At 41.1% G+C, this 19,520-nt stretch overlaps 1 protein-coding gene across 1 annotated transcript in view; it reads right to left on the bottom strand.

The window, feature by feature from the left end:
- Positions 1 to 19,291, bottom strand: part of LOC115149559 (asparagine--tRNA ligase, cytoplasmic-like) — a 37,521-nt gene extending 18,230 nt beyond the window's left edge. The window contains exons 1-9 of the mRNA XM_029692515.1: positions 19,116 to 19,291; positions 17,452 to 17,534; positions 17,250 to 17,315; positions 17,042 to 17,134; positions 16,733 to 16,822; positions 16,525 to 16,603; positions 4,144 to 4,214; positions 3,884 to 3,970; positions 3,214 to 3,435 (exon numbers count right to left, since the gene is read on the bottom strand). Of these exons, the coding sequence (XP_029548375.1) occupies positions 3,214 to 3,435; positions 3,884 to 3,970; positions 4,144 to 4,214; positions 16,525 to 16,603; positions 16,733 to 16,822; positions 17,042 to 17,134; positions 17,250 to 17,315; positions 17,452 to 17,534; positions 19,116 to 19,149 (825 nt within the window). The 5' untranslated portion in view covers positions 19,150 to 19,291. The remainder of the gene's footprint in view (positions 1 to 3,213; positions 3,436 to 3,883; positions 3,971 to 4,143; positions 4,215 to 16,524; positions 16,604 to 16,732; positions 16,823 to 17,041; positions 17,135 to 17,249; positions 17,316 to 17,451; positions 17,535 to 19,115) is intronic.
- Between the last annotated feature and the right edge of the window lie 229 nt (positions 19,292 to 19,520).

Genomic DNA, 19,520 nt, shown 5'->3' with positions numbered 1-19,520 from the left:
GACACTCTAATGTACTTGTCCTCTTGCTCAGTTGTGCACCGGGGCCTCCCACTCCTCTTTCTATTCTGGTTCGAGCCAGTTTGCGCTGTTCTGTGAAGGGAGTAGTACACAGCGTTATATGAGATCTTCAGTTTCTTGGCAATTTCTCGCATGGAATAGCCTTCCTTTCTCAAAACAAGAATAGACTGACGAGTTTCAGAAGAAAGTTCTTTGTTTCTGGCCACTTTGAGCCTGTAAATGAACCCACAAATGCTGATGCTCCAGATACTCTAGTCTAAAGAGGGCCAGTTTAATTGCTTCTTTAATCATTACAACATTTTTCATCTGTGCTAACATAATTGCAAAAGGATTTTCTAAATGGTCAATTAGCCTTTTAAAATGATAAACTTGGATTAGCTAACACAACGTGCCATTGTAACACAGGAGTGATGGATGCTGATAATGGGCCTCTGTACGCCTATGTGGATATTCCATTCAAAATCAGCCGTTTCCAGCTACAATAGTAATTTACAACATTAACAATGTCTACACTGTATTTCTGATCAATTTGATGTTATTTTAAAAATGGACAAAAAAAAAAAAAAAAAGTTTTTCTTTCAAAATCAAGGACATTTCTAAGTGACCCCAAACTTTTGAACGGTAGTGTACATTTGTGGATGACCTATGCCCCCCAAAGAGCAAAAGGATTTAAACCTCTTAAGGATCGGACCTTTTTTTCAATTTTCACCTAAAATGAATCTAACTGCCTGTAGCTCAGGACCTGAAGCAAGGATATGCTGATTCTTGATACCATTTGAAAGGAAACACTTTGAAGTTTGTGGGAATGTTCAATTAATGTAGGAGAATATAACACATTAGATCTGGTAAAAGATAATACAAAGAAAAAAAAACGTACATGTTTTTTTCTTTTTTGTATACAATCATCTTTGAAATGCAAGAGAATGGCCATTATATGACTTAGGACTCAATTTAGGTTTTGGCCACTAGCAGTGTATGTGCAACGTTTTAGACTGATCCAATGAACCATTGCATTTCTGTTCAAAATGTTGTATCAAGTTTGCCTAATTGGTCAATATATACAGTTGAAATCGGAAGTTTACATACACTTAGGTTGGAGTCATTGAAACTCGTTTTTCAACCATTCCACAAATTTCTTGTTAACAAACTATAGTTTTGGCTAGTCGGTTAGGACATCTACTTTGTGCATGACACAAGTAATTTTTCCAACAATTGTTTACGAACAGATTATTACACATAACTCACTGTATCACAATTCCAGTGGGTCAGAAGTTTACATACACTAAGTTGACTGTGCCTTTAGACAGCTTGGAAAATTCCAGAAAAGGATGCCATGGCTTTTGAACCTTCTGTTAGGCTAATTGACATCAATTGAGTCAATTGGAGGTGTACCTGTGGATGTATTTCAAGGCCTACCATCAAACTCAGTGCCTCTTTGCTTGACAACATGGGAAAATCAAAAGAAATCAGCCAAGACCTCAGAAAAACAATTGTAGACCTCCACAAGTCTAGTTCATCCATGGGAGCATTTTCCAAACGCCTGAAGGTAAAACGTTAATCTGTACAAACAATAGTACGCAAGTATAAACACCATGGGACCACGTAGCCGTCATACCGCTCAGGAAGGAGACGCGTTCTGTCTCCTAGAGATGAACATACTTTGGTGCGAAAAGTGCAAATCACTCTCAGAACAACAGCAAAGGACCTTGTGAAGATGCTGGAGGAAACAGATACAAAAAGTATCTATATCCACAGTAAAATGAGTCCTATATCGACATAACCTGAAAGGCCGCTCAGCAAGGAAGAAGCCACTGCTCCAAACCAGAATAAAAAAAGCCAGACTACGGTTTGCAACTGCACATGGGGACAAAGATCATACTTTTTGGAGAAATGTCCTCTGGTCTGATGAAACAAAAATAGAACTGTTTGGCCATAATGACCAACGTTATGTTTGGAGGAAAATGGGGGAGGCTTGCAAGCCGAAGAACACCATCCCAACCGTGAAGCACGGGGGTGGCAGCATCACATTGTGGGGTTGCTTTGCTACAGGAAGGACTGGTGCACTTCACAAAATAGATGGCATCATGAGGATGGAAAATTATGTGGATATATTGAAGCAACATCTTAAAACATCAGTCAGGAAGTTAAAGCTTGGTCGCATATGGGTCTTCCAAATGGACAATGACCCCAAGCATACTTCCAAAGTTCTGGCAAAATGGCTTAAGGACAACAAAGTCAAGGTATTGGAGTGGCCATCACAAAGCCCTGACCTCAATCCTATAGAAAATTTGTGGGCAGAACTGAAAAAGCGTGTGCGAGTAAGGAGGCCTACAAACCTGACTCAGTTGCACCAGCTCCGTCAGGAGGAATGGGCCAAAATTTACCCAACTTATTGTGGGAAGCTTATTGTGGAAGGCTACCCGAAACATGTAACTCAAGTTATACAATTTAAGGTAATGCTACCAAATACTAATTGAGTGTATGTAAACTTCTGACCCACTGGGAATGTGATGAAAGAAATAAAAGCTGAAATAAATCACTCTCAACTATTATTCTGACATTTCACCTTCTTAAAATAAAGTGGTGATCCTAACTGACCTAAGACAGGGAATTTTTACTAGGATTAAATGTCAGGAATTGTGAAAAACTGAGTTTAAATGTATTTGGCTATGGTGTATGTAAACTTCCGACTTCAACTGTACATTTTCAAGTACATAATTGTGCACTCTCCTCAAGCAATAGCATGGTATGTTTTCACTATAATAGCTACTGTAAATTGGACAGTGCAGTTAGTTTAACAAGATTTTAAGCTTTTTGCCCATATCAGATATGTCTATGTCCTGGGAAATGTTCTTGTTACTTACAACGTCATGCTAATCACATTAGCGCACGTTAGCTCAACCGTCCCGAGGGTGGGACACCGATCTGTAGAGATCCTTAAGACGTTTTAAATAAGTCACAAAGATGTGTAAACATGCACAAGGATGACAATATGGAATTCTTCACAATTCAAATCTAATCTATAAAATCAACAATAGCAATAGGAACCCAAAGACAGCAGGTGATGGACATTACAGTGTGTATATATAGTATAAAAAGAGATGAGAAACATGGAAAGATTGTGATGTACCCACAAGTTAAATAGAATATCCATCCTGTTGTATCTGTGTGGATGGGTACTAGTTTTTACTGTACCTCATGGTATCCGCGGTCGAAGAAGTGATCCCTAAAACACTGCGTGACAGTGGAACGGACCCGGAGGATCTTGGACACGTTCTCCCCACGGATCATCATGTGTCTGTTGTTGAGCTGAACGTCCACGTCAGACTCCTCGTTCAGCAGGTTGTCAGCTCCTCCAGCCGGCGCCAGACCCACCAGTTCCCAGAAGTCACAGGTCAGTTCATGACCTCCAGGGGCCTAGTGGAGGAGAAGAGAGGACAGGCCAGGCAAGTCATGACACCGTTATTATAATTCATTAAAATGTAATAGTCATTTGGGACCGATTTTCCCCTCCGGACACAGTTTAAGCCTAGTCATGAACAAAAATAACAAACATTTTACATTTTAGTCATTTAGCAGACGCTCTTATCCAGAGCGACTTACAGTAGTGAATGCATCCATTTCATTTCATGCATTTTTTTTATGTACTGGCCCCCCGTGGGAATCGAACCCACAACCCTGGCTTTGCACACACCATGCTGGCGTTGCAAACACCATGCTCTACCAACTGAGCCACAAAAAAAACGATTGGAGATTTTTCGTTGAACATGTCAAAGATTAGGCTAATCTAGGTCTGGGAAACTTGACCATATATACGTATGTTAAACTTGAAACAATAATGGATATTAATTGGAGGAATGTTTACCTGTTTTCCTTCTGGTACTTCTTTCACTGTCCCATACAGAGCCACTGTGCTTTCAGTGGACAGCACCAAAGCATTGTAGCACTGACACTATAACGGTGACAAAGGGCGAAAAGGATATTACAAATGAATAAGAGGGAGGAAAAAAATTTAAAAAATGGGGCCATAAAAAAAGTATATCATTAATTTTTGTCGTCATTTTTATTTTATTTTTTTTAAACAGAATTGAGTTTTAAAAGAGAGCAAAAAAAAATTTGAAATACCAATTTATCGTTGAGAACACACTGCAAGAAACCAGTTCCATCTCTCAGCACGATGAACAGCAGGTTCTTTCCTAGCAAGAGAAAAGCAAACACGCTTTAAGCCTCTCTCATTCATTCATTCATTCATTCATTCATTCATTCATGTAAAGAACTCAAAAATATATTTGCAAAAAAAATTAAAAAATATGGGGGATTGGAAGTGATGCAGACAATTACATTGATGGAAGCTACAATCTGCAATATTAAAGCTGATCTACCCCCCTAAGAAAAAAAGGATTAAAAAAATAAATAAATAAAAACTAAAATATAAAATGGCCAAAATAAGTCTGTAGTGCATCATACAAAGTAAATAGGAACCCAGATGGTGTTGGTTAGACTGTATGATGCAGTAGAATCGTGAGCGTATTCTGATAGAAAACGACGTTCATGTTATTTATATAAGTCCCAGGGTCCCCCACCAAAAAAAGGCTTCAGAAAAGGCTATCCGTGACCCAGGAAACAAAACTTCAAATGTTGAATCATCACATATAGAATGTTATGAATATGAACACTGTGTGGTTCAAAACCTGTTAAAAGTTGCACATTAATTAAAATATTATAAAATGACAGGTATGAGTTCGACATCATTGTTTTTGAATGAACAAAACAACTAACAGTCACAGTCAACACACATTTTATATTAAGAATATAGTAAGAATATAAATAATATTTTTCCAAACCATATAAAAGTGATATTTTGAAACAGAGCCCAAGCCCATGCTTTTTAGATCCAGGTTCCTACCCTCACTCTGCTTAGAGTTGCCTCCACGCGATTGAGCAAAATAATAGGCCTAGACTTGATTTAGACTACATTACAGCATGTAGCATTTAGGCTACATTACGGCATGTAGCATTTAGGCTACATTACGGCATGTAGCATTTAGGCTACATTACGGCATGTAGCATTTAGGCTACATTACGGCATGTAGCATTTGGGCTACATTACGGCATGTAGCATTTGGGCTACATTACGGCATGTAGCATTTGGGCTACATTACGGCATGTAGCATTTGGGCTACATTACGGCATGTAGCATTTGGGCTACATTACGGCATGTAGCATTTGGGCTACATTACGGCATGTAGCATTTGGGCTACATTACGGCATGTAGCATTTGGGCTACATTACGGCATGTAGCATTTAGGCTACATTACGGCATGTAGCATTTGGGCTACATTACGGCATGTAGCATTTGGGCTACATTACGGCATGTAGCATTTGGGCTACATTACGGCATGTAGCATTTGGGCTACATTACGGCATGTAGCATTTGGGCTACATTACGGCATGTAGCATTTGGGCTACATTACGGCATGTAGCATTTAGACTACATTACGGCATGTAGCATTTAGGCTACATTACGGCATGTAGCATTTGGGCTACATTACGGCATGTAGCATTTGGGCTACATTGTAGCACGCTAAATGTTTCTGATCAGTGATAGATGACCACTTGATTTAGGCTACATTGTAGCATGCTAAATGTTTCTGATCAGTGATAGATCACCAAACAAATAGATGAGCTATTCCACCTCCACTTAATTTGCCCAGCCAGAGAATTAGCTAAATATAGCCTACAGAGACTCAGTGAAACAAAATATCACATTGATTGATTATCAGACAAGTCACAGGCTGTTGGTATGGAGTAGACCTAGGCTACTAGGTGACTTTAGGGCTAAATAATCCACTTGTTAAGCTACATAACATGCTGGCAAACTGTTCTGATCAGTGATAATCAATGACCCACCTAGACAAGATGATCATGAGCAGCACATAGCTAACATTTCCACAGGCTAATTGTAGCCTAACCAATATCCAAAAGGAGATTCTGTGAAAAGAAAAATCTCCCCACGTTTGTCTCAAATCAGTGCGAAACGGTGCTAAAATAGTGACTGCACACAGCTAGGCTAATGCTTTGAATGTATTATAACATTTGAAGGACTTTGTAAGTTTCAGTAAGAAACAAATTTGATGCCTTCAATTGCATTAGCCTACTTTATTCCAATATTTTCAGAATTCAGTGATATTTATTCCCACAGTATTATTTATGGATACAACCAGCTGTGGTTAGAAAACAGTGCATGTGAGATGGACGAAGTGACATGCCAAAAAAGTGTCCAACTGCCAAAAAAGTGTCCAACTGCCAAAAAGTGTCGAACTACCAGGAAGATACTAGTAACGGCTGCCGTCTAGAACAACCAAGAGGTTAAGAACGTAGTGGCTGCCAATAACGCCTCAGCATTACAGTTCATTTCATAATAAGCCGTAGGCAGAACTTTCCCACAACCATGACCAGGTTGGTTCTTGGAAATAAAAAGTTTAGGCTTTGATACCGGCAACACCTTTCAGATATATAAAAAAAGGGGGGGGGGGGGGGGGGGTTAGTTGTCCGGATGCTAAAGTTGACGGGAAAACATCTTTGTTTGAAAGGTGAAAAAGTTACATCATGGTTTCAATCAGTGGCGACCCGTCATTCAGGGCAGGTAGTGCAGAGCCCCACCTGGTTACAAGGATGCAAACTAGTGAGGGCCCAAAATACACTTTTTTTTCTCTACACTGAAACATGCAAAAAAAAATCCCTGCTAGGAGGATATTTTTTTAAATCAGCTTTAAAATGTTAATTTCTAGTGATTTTTAGGCTGGATCCCTTTTTTGAAATGTAGGTTTTAACTGTGTACTAATTAAACAACAAAGAGTATGATCTACATGATCAGTCTCTCTGTGTAAAATCAAAAAAGTGGTTCATGTGAACCAAACTCAAAGCAAAACATTTTAAGGAAAGCAATCCAATGTTATTTGTTGCCCAGAGAAAAAAAACAATACACTAATATTGCAGTTAGCCACGACAGCCTTTATAATAGAACGCTTGTTACCATGACAGCCTTTATAATAGAACGCTTGTTACCACGACAGCCTTTATAATAGAACGCTTGTTACCACGACAGCCTTTATAATAGAACGCTTGTTACCACCACAGCCTTTATAATAGAACGCTTGTTACCACGACAGCCTTTATAATAGAACGCCTGTGACCACGACAGCCTTTATAATAGAACGCCTGTGACCACGACAGCCTTTATAATAGAACGCTTGTTACCACGACAGCCTTTATAATAGAACGCTTGTTACCACGACAGCCTTTATAATAGAACGCTTGTTACCACGACAGCCTTTATAATAGAACGCTTGTTACCACGACAGCCTTTATAATAGAACGCGTGTTACCACGACAGCCTTTATAATAGAACGCTTGTTACCACGACAGCCTTTATAATAGAACGCTTGTTACCACGACAGCCTTTATAATAGAACGCTTGTTACCACGACAGCCTTTATAATAGAACGCTTGTTACCACGACAGCCTTTATAATAGAACGCTTGTTACCACGACAGCCTTTATAATAGAACGCTTGTTACCACGACAGCCTTTATAATAGAACGCTTGTTACCACCACAGCCTTTATAATAGAACGCTTGTTACCACGACAGCCTTTATAATAGAACGCTTGTTACCACGACAGCCTTTATAATAGAACGCTTGTTACCACCACAGCCTTTATAATAGAACGCTTGTTACCACGACAGCCTTTATAATAGAACGCGTGTTACCACGACAGCCTTTATAATAGAACGCTTGTTATCACGACAGCCTTTATAATAGAACGCTTGTTACCACGACAGCCTTTATAATAGAACGCTTGTTATCACGACAGCCTTTATAATAGAACGCGTGTTACCACGACAGCCTTTATAATAGAACGCTTGTTACCACGACAGCCTTTATAATATTGCACTTGGGGAAAAAAAACATCTCAAAGTAGAAATAGAATGAAGCAAACAAGTATTCTATTATAGTGACCACTATAGTAGACATCAATTAAGTGCACAAGGCTACATGTGTGAAAAATAACGTTCACTGAGTAAAACATTTAATAATTCCCACTAACTCACACAAGTGTTACAGTATGTTAAGTTCAACACAACAAAAGCAATAACTTTGGGCTACACTGCAGGCTATTACATTGTACACTTTCTGCCTGGGGGCATCTGTTCTACAGTCTGCCAGCAGAGCATGATACCGTTTGTTGGCATAATTGATCTCTTTCAGACAGAGTACACCTGCCCTTTTTATCCACTGTATTGAAAAAGTGAGAAAGAGTGAAAGTGTGTGGTGTTCATTTCACCTCTATAGTGGCATCCAGCTTAAACCAGGCCCAGCTCCAGCTACACTTGATCCATGAATCCACTTGTTTAACAAGCAACTCCTCATTTTCACTTAATTCTCTCATTTTGAAAATTAACCACAAAGGGAAAACATTAGTTCATTAGCTAGCTAACTAGTTAACTAGCTAACTAGTTAACTAGTTAACATTTCACACAGATTGCCAGGGTCCAGAGAGCAACTAACGTTATAGCTTGAGGGTCGGCAAGGAGTCGCATACCAGTTAATAGTATATAGTGGTTGCTCCACTAAAAGTTTTGCGATGATGCTGCGGGACTTAAGAGGTAATTTGTGGTTTAGTACGGTACCCTGCGTCACTACTTCATTGCTCCAGACCACCACAAGGGGGAGTTAGAGCACTGATTATGCTTCTGGGTCCTACTGTGTCTCTAACTGACAATGAATGGGCGACATAAACCTAAATAGAAACTGATAATTGTGCATGACTTCAGTATTACTTACTAAAACTGTTGTTACTGTAAGGTTTTTATTATTTTATTTTGTTAGGATTATTTTTCTCTTACTGTAGTACTGTAGACCACTCCCGACCGGTCACGTAACCGACCGGTGAGGGTGGTGAGGGTAGGAAACAACATCTCCACCCCGCTGATCCTCAACACTGGGTCCCCACAAGGGTGCGTTCTCAGCCCTCTCCTGTACTCCCTATTCACCCACGACTGAGTGGCCATGCACACCTCCAACTCAATCATCAAGTTTGGAGACAACACTACAGTGGTAGGCTTGATTACCAACAACGACAAGATGGCCTACAGGGAGGAGGTGAGGGCACTCGGAGTGTGGTGTCAGGAAAATAACCTCACACTCAACAAAACAAAGGAGATGATCACAGACTTCAGGAAACAGCAGAGGGTGCACCCCCCTATCCACATCGACGGGACAGTAGTGGAGAGGGTAGTAAGTTTTAAGTTCCTCAGCGTACACATCACAGACAAACTGAAATGGTCCACCCACAGACAGCGTGGTGAAGAAGGCGCAGCGGCGCCACTTCAACCTCAGGAGGCTGAAGAAATTCGGCTTGTCACCAAAAACACTCAAACTTTTACAGATGCACAATCGAGAGCATCCTGTCGGGCTGTATCACCGCCTGGTACGGCAGCTGCTCCGCCCATAACGGGGAAGGCTCTCCAGAGGGAAGTGAGGTCTGCACAACGCATCACCGGGTGCAAACTACCTGCCCTCCAGGACACCTACAGCACCCGATGTCACAGGAAGGCCAAAAAGATCATCAAGGACAACAACCACCCGAGCCACTGCCTGTTCACCCCGCTAACATCCAGAAGGCGAGGTCAGTACAGGTGCATCAAAGCTGGAACCGAGAGACTGAAAAACAGCTTCTATCTCAAGGCCATCAGACTGTTAAACAGCCACCACTAACATTGAGTGGCTGCTGCCAACATACTGACTCAAATCTCTAGCCACTTTAATAATGGAAAAATTGATGTAATCAATCTATCACTAGCCACTTTACTACATTACTCATCTCATATGTATATACTGTATGCCATACCATCTACTGCATCTTGATGTAATTAAATGCATCGCTAGCCACTTTAAACAATGCCACTTTATATAATGTTTACATACCCTACATTACTCATCTCATATGTATATACTGTACTCTACACCATCTACTGCCATCTTGCCTATGCCGTTCGGCCATCACTCATTTATATATTTTTATGTACATATTCGTATTCATTCCTTTACACTTGTGTGTATAAGGTAGTTGTGAAATTGTTTGATTATATTACTTGTTAGATATTTGTAACGGTTGTCGTCGGGAATGGAGGACCAAAACGCAGCAGGAATGTGGATGCTCATCTTATTTATTTTCAATAAAGGTGAACACCAAAATAACAAAAGACGAAGAACGCACGAACAACAAAACAGTCTTGTCAGGCACACTCAGCAATACAAGAAACAATCTCCCACAAACACTAAACCAAACACATACCCATATATAGGACTCCCAATCAGAGGCAACAAGAAAACACCTGCCTCCAATTGAGAGTCCAACCCCAATAAACCAGATATAGAAATACAAAAGACCAGAGACCACATAGAAATACAAAAATAGAACATTACCCAAAAACCCGGAAATAATAAATCAAACGCCCTACTAAATAAACCACCACCCCGAACCACATAAAACAAATACCCTCTGCCACGTCCTGACCAAACTACAATAACAAATAACCCTTATACTGGTCACGACGTGACAATATTACTGCACGGTCGGAACTAGAAGCACAAGCATTTCGCTACACTTGCATTAACACCTGCTAACCAAGTGTATGTGACAAATAAATGTGATTTGTACAGCGCCTGAGTGGCGCAACGGTCTAAGACACTGCATAGCAGTACAAGCTGTATTGCTACAGATGCTGGCTCAATACCCGTGTTGGCCTCGACTGGGAGACTCATGAGATGACTTTAGGTGTTTCGTATCTCTCCCTCTAAAAACAGAAATAAACCATTCTAAATAACAAACTGGCTTTATTTACACATTAGTAACAATGTCTCACCCCATGTTCAAGAAGGGCCTTTTTCCTCGCTCATTTTACGTTGTTTGAAAACAAAATCTTCAAAATATTGTTCGTTTTTAAACAAAGTGATTATTAATTTACAATTATCTAAAAGCCCGTTGGATATTCTCACAGATATATTATTAACCCTGGTATTAGCAGGAGAATATATATTGGTCATGGACCCTGAGTGGCGCACAATGGGATTGCCTTGCAGTTCTCCAGCTGTATCCACTGAGATAGCACAATGGGACTGCCTTGCAGTTCTCCAGCTGTATCCACTGAGATAGCACAATGGGACTGCCTTGCAGTTCTCCAGCTGTATCCACTGAGATAGCACAATGGGACTGCCTTGCAGTTCTCCAGCTGTATCCACTGAGATAGCACAATGGGACTGCCTTGCAGTTCTCCAGCTGTATCCACTGAGATAGCACAATGGGACTGCCTTGCAGTTCTCCAGCTGTATCCACTGAGATAGCACAATGGGACTGCCTTGCAGTTCTCCAGCTGTATCCACTGAGATAGCACAATGGGACTGCCTTGCAGTTCTCCAGCTGTATCCACTGAGATAGCACAATGGGACTGCCTTGCAGTTCTCCAGCTGTATCCACTGAGATAGCACAATGGGACTGCCTTGCAGTTCTCCAGCTGTATCCACTGAGATAGCACAATGGGACTGCCTTGCAGTTCTCCAGCTGTATCCACTGAGATAGCACAATGGGATTGCCTTGTAGTTCTCCAGCTGTATCCACTGAGATAGCACAATGGGATTGCCTTGCAGTTCTCCAGCTGTATCCACTGAGATAGCACAATGGGACTGCCTTGCAGTTCTCCAGCTGTATCCACTGAGATAGCACAATGGGATTGCCTTGTAGTTCTCCAGCTGTATCCACTGAGATAGCACAATGGGATTGCCTTGCAGTTCTCTAGCTGTATCCACTGAGATAGCACAATGGGATTGCCTTGCAGTTCTCTAGCTGTATCCACTGAAAGTGCACAAGATTAAAGGCACGAGGGCAGGGGGCACGGGATGGGCCGCAGAGCTGCACACAGAAGACGGACCTAGCCCATGGGGAAGGGAACCCTGCCACACTGGGTAGCACAGAGCAACACTTTAAGGGGCATTGCATTAATAATGGCGCTGACTTGGGAAACGTCCCCCTGTTTTTAGTGCCAGTCTGCACGTTTAAACTAAAACAATGTAACTAATAATGGCATCTTTATGCTTTCATTAATAAAAACAATGATAAAAATACTCTTTCAAAATGCCAATGTTTATTTAGCTATGGATCCATAACGAATTACTATGGGAATAAATATCACTGAATTACAGAAAGATTGGAACAAAGTTGTCTAACAAATTTTTGCTTACTGGAAAATACTCTTTCAAACACACACGGTCACGTTGTACAGCGCCATTATGGCTATTAACAGGTAGCTGGACAATAGACTTGTCTAGGAGGGTAGGGGGAGAATTCTATCGACAAATGTATTTCTTAGTTAGGTTGGCTGTATCACAACCGGCCGTGATTGGTTGTAATTTCAGTTTAATCCACCAGAAAAGACAAAACAAATAATACAACAAAAAGTATTATGTATCACATCCGACCATGATTGGGAGTCCCATAGGGCGGCGCACAATTGGCACAGCGTTTCTCTCCCTCTAAAAACAGAAGAGTTTTGGCCTTTACAAATATTATTTTGGCCTTTCTTCAGATTACAAATCGCTCACTTTGTTTTTTCATTGAAAAAAAAAAAAATAACCTCCAAAATATTGTTCTATATTATCAAGTTGATATTCACTATATGACCGTGTCATCAACTTGATAATATAGAACAATATTTTGGAGGTTATTTTTTTTTTTTTTCGATGAAAAAACAAAGTGAGCGATTTGTAATCTGAAGAAAGGCCAAAATAATATTTGTAAAGGCCAAAACTGTTCTGACACCTACATAAAGCCGAGTGACTCATTCATTCATGGCTTTGGATCAAAATAAATAAGTACCAACATTCTTTTAATAAATACATGTTTTGGTTATCCTGACCTGGACACCATCTACAGTATTATAACAGGCCATTACCTTTACCAACACCTCTCTGTATTTTGATACTTTGTGGATGGGGCCTCCGCAGTGGCGCAGCTGTCTCAGTCACCACATCACAATGCGTACCTATAGATAACCGTGCCGGCCGCCACCGGGAGACCCATGAGGCAGCTTTTGGTTTTAATTTAGAATCCTCCAGTCCTCTATATGTAATTATTGGCGGAGAGTCACGTTATATTTTTCGATATACTGTAGGCCTACCGTAGACGACATGAGTCTCACTAGTGTTGAGTAATGTGCTGTTAAAAGTGGTGTAGGTCTTATTTATTTAAAGAGCATATTGAAGTTAGAAGCAATAGGATTTGAAGCAATAGCCTACCGACTGTGGTCAACTATTTCAGCACCGTTTTGTGCTGCACTGAGAGACTGGTCTTGATAAATCAACTAGATTTTTATTTTGACCGAATCTCCGTTTGGGTATTGGTTAGACTACAATTATACAATTAGGGTGTAGAAATGTTATGCTCTAGTGTAACCTGTATTTAACAAAGCAAGTCAGTTAAGAACAAATTCTTATTTACAAGGACAGCCTACTCCTTCCTCCCCGGCAGGGAATTGAACCCCGGTCTCCGGCGTGCCCGCACGACACTGGGATTCTTTAGCTAAATAGCCCAGTACTGTAGCCTTCTCCTGACCATCACGATGTACAGCGACATATTTCCCGTTCAATCCTAATGGAAACCCAGAGGGTTTTTCGTTTTCCTTGGACTAGAAACACCATAATATTAATCAAATTAATTAAGCAACATTTCTTAAAACCTGTTCTTACAAAAAAAAGGTGTTAAATTCTCTAGTACAGCCACTATAGAAGGCTATCGAATGCTTCTCAAAGATGCCCTCTGGTGGTTAAACTAGCACTAACTAGCATTAATGCTACCAGTGGTTGGCACTTAAATAACGTGCCATAGAATTCTGCGGCACCATGCAAGCTGTGCCGCGGTACGCGGCAACTTTTAAAAGGAAGAACCACTATAGATAATTGGTTCTTCGAGATAACGTTACCGCATCTGATGTTGTAACGTTAGCTAGCTAACGGTCTGACTGACTAACTTTGTTAGCCAGCTAATTTTCACACCATAAACTCAATTATGTCATCAGCCAAGTTAGATAAATGTTGCTCAAAATTTCTCTGGCTAGCTAACGGATAACTCGATCCAGCTACTGTAGCAATATAACAGTACTTAACATTAACAGTTCTTGTTCTTACTCCCTCAACTGAAACTTTCCAAATGCCAGTTTTTCGGTTACAGCTCATGAAGCACGCTTCATCACCAAATCAAACTGCCTTCCCACTCTCCGCTGATTTCCAGAGCGCGCGCTGATGCTGAAACTAGCAAATTGGTTGTCTCTTCAGTCGCTTGCTGCATTCTGTCAGGTGAATGACTGGCTGAGCGCAGGCTCGAGCCTTGGCTACAGACATAATTTCTTCAAACATGTATCACAGGTTCGCTTACAGCCATTAGTGACTCAAACGCGGATATTAGAACCTCCCCCCCCCAAAAAACGAATCAAGTAGTCTACCTATTTTGGATTCAAAACGGCGAATTTCGCCGAAAGGTAACTAGTTTGCATCTCTGTGACTAGCTAAAAATAAATATTTTTTTAAAAATTACATTTTGTTTCCTGTTTTGCATGTTATTTTGGCATTAATACGTGTCACATATCAGTTTGCAAACATTTTTATAATTCCGTTAATAATAAAGCCGCATACTCAAGAAAGCAACCTTGTTTGTAAGGCAGCTTAAAAATGCAGGCGTTTCATCCTAGCTCAGTGCTTTCTGTGGTGGTGGGGAAGCCAGGGAAAAATACGGAGAGGTTGTAATGTTCTCTAGTTGCGCCGTGATTGGCTCAGTGTTCTGTCACTCAAGGGGACACTACGTCACCGCATAATCTACGGGGAGAGCTTAAAAGAATTCAAGCCCCTTGGGTGCTGCCATAGTTACATTAGAAGTGCCCATCCAAGAAGGCTCAAAGGTCATTGGTCACAGATAAAATGATGTCAAATCACGTTAGATCTACAGTAGCTTTGATTGGACTGATCCTGTCAACGTTAGGGCTGTTGCTGTGACCGTATTACCGCCACGAGTCAAATTCCACGTGACCATGGCCTCCCGAGTGGCCCAGCGGTCTAAAGCACTGCATCGCGGTGCTAGAGGCATCACTACAGACCTGGGTTTGATCCCGGGTCCCGGATCCCGTTTGATCCCCAACCAGGAGACCCACGAGGCCGTGAACAATTAGCGTTGTCCGGATTAGGGGAGGGTTTGGCCGGCGGGGATGTTCTAGTCCCATTGCGCTCTAGCGATTCCTTGTGGCGGGCCGGGCGCATGCACGCTGACTTCAGACGACAGTTGCATGGTGTTTCCTCCGACACATTGGTGCGGTTGGCTTCCGGGTTAAGCGAGCAGTGTGTCAAGATGCAGAGCGGCTTGGCAGGGTCATGTTTCGGAGGACGCATGGCTCTCGACCGTCGCCTCTCCCGAGTCCGTACGAGAGTTGCAGCGATGGGACAAGACTAACTACCAATTGGATATCACGCAATATTGGGGAGAAAAAGGGGTAAAAAATAAACTACTCACCACATTTATTGCACTCTAATCCTTTGATTGGGTGGACAACATGTCAGTTAATGCTGCAAGAGCTTCCGATAGGTTGGAGGTGGTCCTCCGGAAGTTGTCATAATTACTGTGTAAGTCTATGGAAGGAGGTGAGAACCATGAACCTCCTAGGTTTTGTATTTAAGTCAATGTACCCAGAGGAGGACGGAAGCTAGCTGTCCTCCGGCTACACCATGGTGCTACCCTACAGAGTGCTGTTGAGGCTACTATAGACCTTCATTGAAAAACAGTGTGATTTAATCAATTATTTGGTGATGTGAAAATATTTAGTATAAAAAGGATAATTGTTTTGTAATTTTAGTATAACATTTTTTATTTTTTAAATTATTATTATGAAATTCACAAAATGATAGTCCTCCCCTTCCTCCTGAGGAGCCTCCACTGAAATCCAGCTGCCAGAACGTCTCATATTAACTGTATGTGGTTAATACTTATTTCCTCGTTTCGGGGTTCATCAGTGAAGGTAACATGTGTTGCTTGAGCTGATGCAAGGACGAACACAGAACACACACAAATAGTTCTGACCAGTGTGCAACAAAAGTAAGCAAGGTTGCTATGGAAATTACCCAAAAACGCGCTGTGATTTCAATGCTAAATATCATAACTTAGATTAAAGATTTTTTTTTTACTTACGTGCAACATTTACAAGTTTTGAATCACACAGTATTCATGTTCATAACATTATGTACACAGTGTTGCAGAAATTTTTCAGTTCTGTTTCCTGGGTAACGGAACACATTTTTTTGGTGGGTAGCTAGCTGTACCCAGAGACTTCCATTCTTTGCGCTAAGCTAGCGCTAAAACTACCTCCATCTTACTTCATACTGGACTTGTCGTTCTACAATCCTCACCTTGTTTTCTCATTCGGTGCACCCAGCCGAACACCTTCACTCTCTCCCCCCGGAGAGGCTCCAGCTGATAGATTTTCACCTGTTGGGAAAAGTGTTGATTCAATTTCAATATTTAAAACACAACGGAAGACAAAAATTATACTCTTATTTCCAAAGATGAGGAGTTTCTGACAGGATGCTGACTAAAAGAGAATATAGTGAATCGGACCGTTTTTGGCTCTGGAAGGCTTGAGTCATTCTGAATGGTGATTTTCTTAGCTCCGTCCAGATTCTTCTCTCGTCTCTCAGAATCCTCTGCCTTCAAATCAAAGTTGAAAATAATTTACATAAATTGCCGCTTACATACACTACTGCTACCTGTGAGCATACAGTTTACGGCCGAAGACAATAGTGTGTATAATTATAATGGTGCATCCTATTCCCTACATAGTGCACTACTTTTGACCAGAGGTAGCGCACTATATGGGGGGTAGTGTACCATTTCCCCACACTTCCCCATTTCCGCCTCCCCACGTACCTCCTTTTTGTCTTTGGACTCGCTCTTCATCTGCTCTCTAGCAAATAACTTTTTCACATTTTTCCTCTGTGTCTTGGAGATCACTGCCCAACGCTAGATTAATAGGAGAAACAAAAATCAGTAAGTAGAAACAAAATGAAAATATCTTTAGATTTTGCTCGGTTTTGTGTTTTGACTTGTTTTTGGATTGCTTGTTGTAACTATGTACCTCTCCTTCCTTCTGAGAGTCCACATAGATGGTTGGGAATGGTTCTTTTCCAGCAAATGTCAATGCCTGTGAAATCATAGCTGTTGTTACAGGACTTATTAACTGTGATTTATTCAAGGGATCGTAGACATATCAATTCTGTTGAATGGTGTAATAACGAGAAAAAAAACAAAAAAAAACAGACAACACTGATTCCTCTTACCCTCAATGAGGTCTTGAAAGGCTTCTGTTCTGTTCCATCACCATCCTGGTCATTTCCTTCTTTGTCAGAAACATACAGTTCACCTGGAAAAAGTGAAAGTACTGTAATACTTGATATTGCATGCCTGTCATTTCCTCTCAACCTAGCTTGACATGTTCAATTATCACTCACGATGCTAAATCCCATATTTGACATCCCACTACGTAGCCTATTTCATCCACAGTGCATTGGGAAAGTATTCAGACCCCTGGACTTTTCCCATATTTTGTTACGTTACAGCCCTATTCTAAAAGGTATTGCTCTGGCACCCCAATGGTGGAACAAGCTCCCTCACGACGCCAGGACAGCGGAGTCAATCACCACCTTCCGGAGACACCTGAAACCCCACCTCTTTAAGGAATACCTGGGATACGATAAAGTAATCCTTCTACCCCCCCCCCCAAAAGATTTAGATGCACTATTGTAAAGTGGTTGTTCCACTGGATATCATAAGGTGAATGCACCAATTTGTAAGTCGCTCCAAATTGTAAGTCGCTCTGGATAAGAGCGTCTGCTAAATGACGTAAATGTAAATGTAAATTGTATTCCCTCCTCATTCAACACACAATACCCCATAATGACATCACAATACCCCATAATGACATCACAATACCCCATAATGACATCACAATACCCCATAATGACATCACAATACCCCATAATGACATCACAATACCCCATAATGACAAGGCAAAAACTGTTTTTTTTTTTAGAAATGTTTGCACATTTATTAAAATATAAAAAAACTGAAATATCACATCTACATAAGTATTCATACCCCTTACTCAGTAATTTGTTGAAGCACATTTGGCAGTGATTACAGCCTCAAGTTTTCTTGGGTATGATGCTACAAGCTTGGTACAGCTGTATTTGGGGAGATTCTCCCATTCTTCTCTGCATATCCTCTCAAGCTCTGTTAGATGGGGAGCGTCCCTGCACAGCTAGTTTCTGGTCTCTCCAGAGATGTACTTAAACTTCTAAAAGCCTGTTTTCGCTTTGTCATTATGCGGTATTGTGTATATATTGATGAAGGGGAAAATATATTTCATCAACTTTAGAATAAGGCTGTAACGTAACAAAATGTGGTAAAAGTCAAGGCGTCTGAATACTTTCCCAATGCACTGTATGTACATATTGTGGAGTTGAGAACCTCAGCGAGGTACAGGTATAACCACAAATGAAAAGGGCACGAAAACAAACGGGTAGTATGCTTAACTAGCTTGTTTTAGCTAGCTAGACAGTCAAGATACGGTTGTGCTACCGGTGGGCTCCCGAGTGGCGCAGCGGTCTAAGGCTCTGCATCTCAGTGCTAGAGGCGTCACTACAGACCCTGATTCGATCCCGGGCTGTATCACAACCGGCCGTGATTGGGAGTCGCATAGGGCGGCGCACACTTGGCCCAGCGTCGCCCGGGTTAGGGGAGGGTTTGGCCAGGGGGGGGTAGGCCGTCATTGTAAAATAAGAATTTGTTCTTAACTGACTTGCCTAGTTAAATAAAGGTTAAATAAAATTAAAAAATTAAAAAGTATGCAAGCTAACTAGCAACACCGGTCTGATGCGACACTTGACAAATGATTTCAGCATTGTATAGTACCTAGCTACATAACGTTACCCAGTGAGTTTACCTGCAGTTTTTGTTGCCTTCTCCGCCATATCCATGTAGAAATTGTATCAAATCTGTATATTATAAATGAATTACTAGCTTGCTAATAATAATAATAATACTGAAATGAACCGGCCTTCGCTTCTCCCGTTGGTTTGTGTGCTCGCGTATTGATTATCTGCGCACACGACTTCCGAAATAGGTCGTGAACGATGATTGGTTACAGTGCGCAGTAAATTGAAGGCGGATTGGTTCACAGCTCCTGACAGTCATTGTAGTCACGCCCTGACATGATGAAAGGACCATTTCTGGCGTGATGTTGGACCATAGAGATGTTGGACAGATAGATGTATATGGAGCTAAGAGATGATAAGGCTATATATGATTCATGCATATTTAATTCAAATCCAATACATCATGCATATAT

The sequence above is a fragment of the Salmo trutta genome, chromosome 15 (genome assembly GCF_901001165.1).
Source record: "Salmo trutta chromosome 15, fSalTru1.1, whole genome shotgun sequence".
In the NCBI taxonomy this organism is placed as follows: domain Eukaryota; kingdom Metazoa; phylum Chordata; class Actinopteri; order Salmoniformes; family Salmonidae; genus Salmo; species Salmo trutta.
Note: the sequence above shows the minus strand (reverse complement) of the source record. Positions and strands in the feature narration are given on the sequence as shown.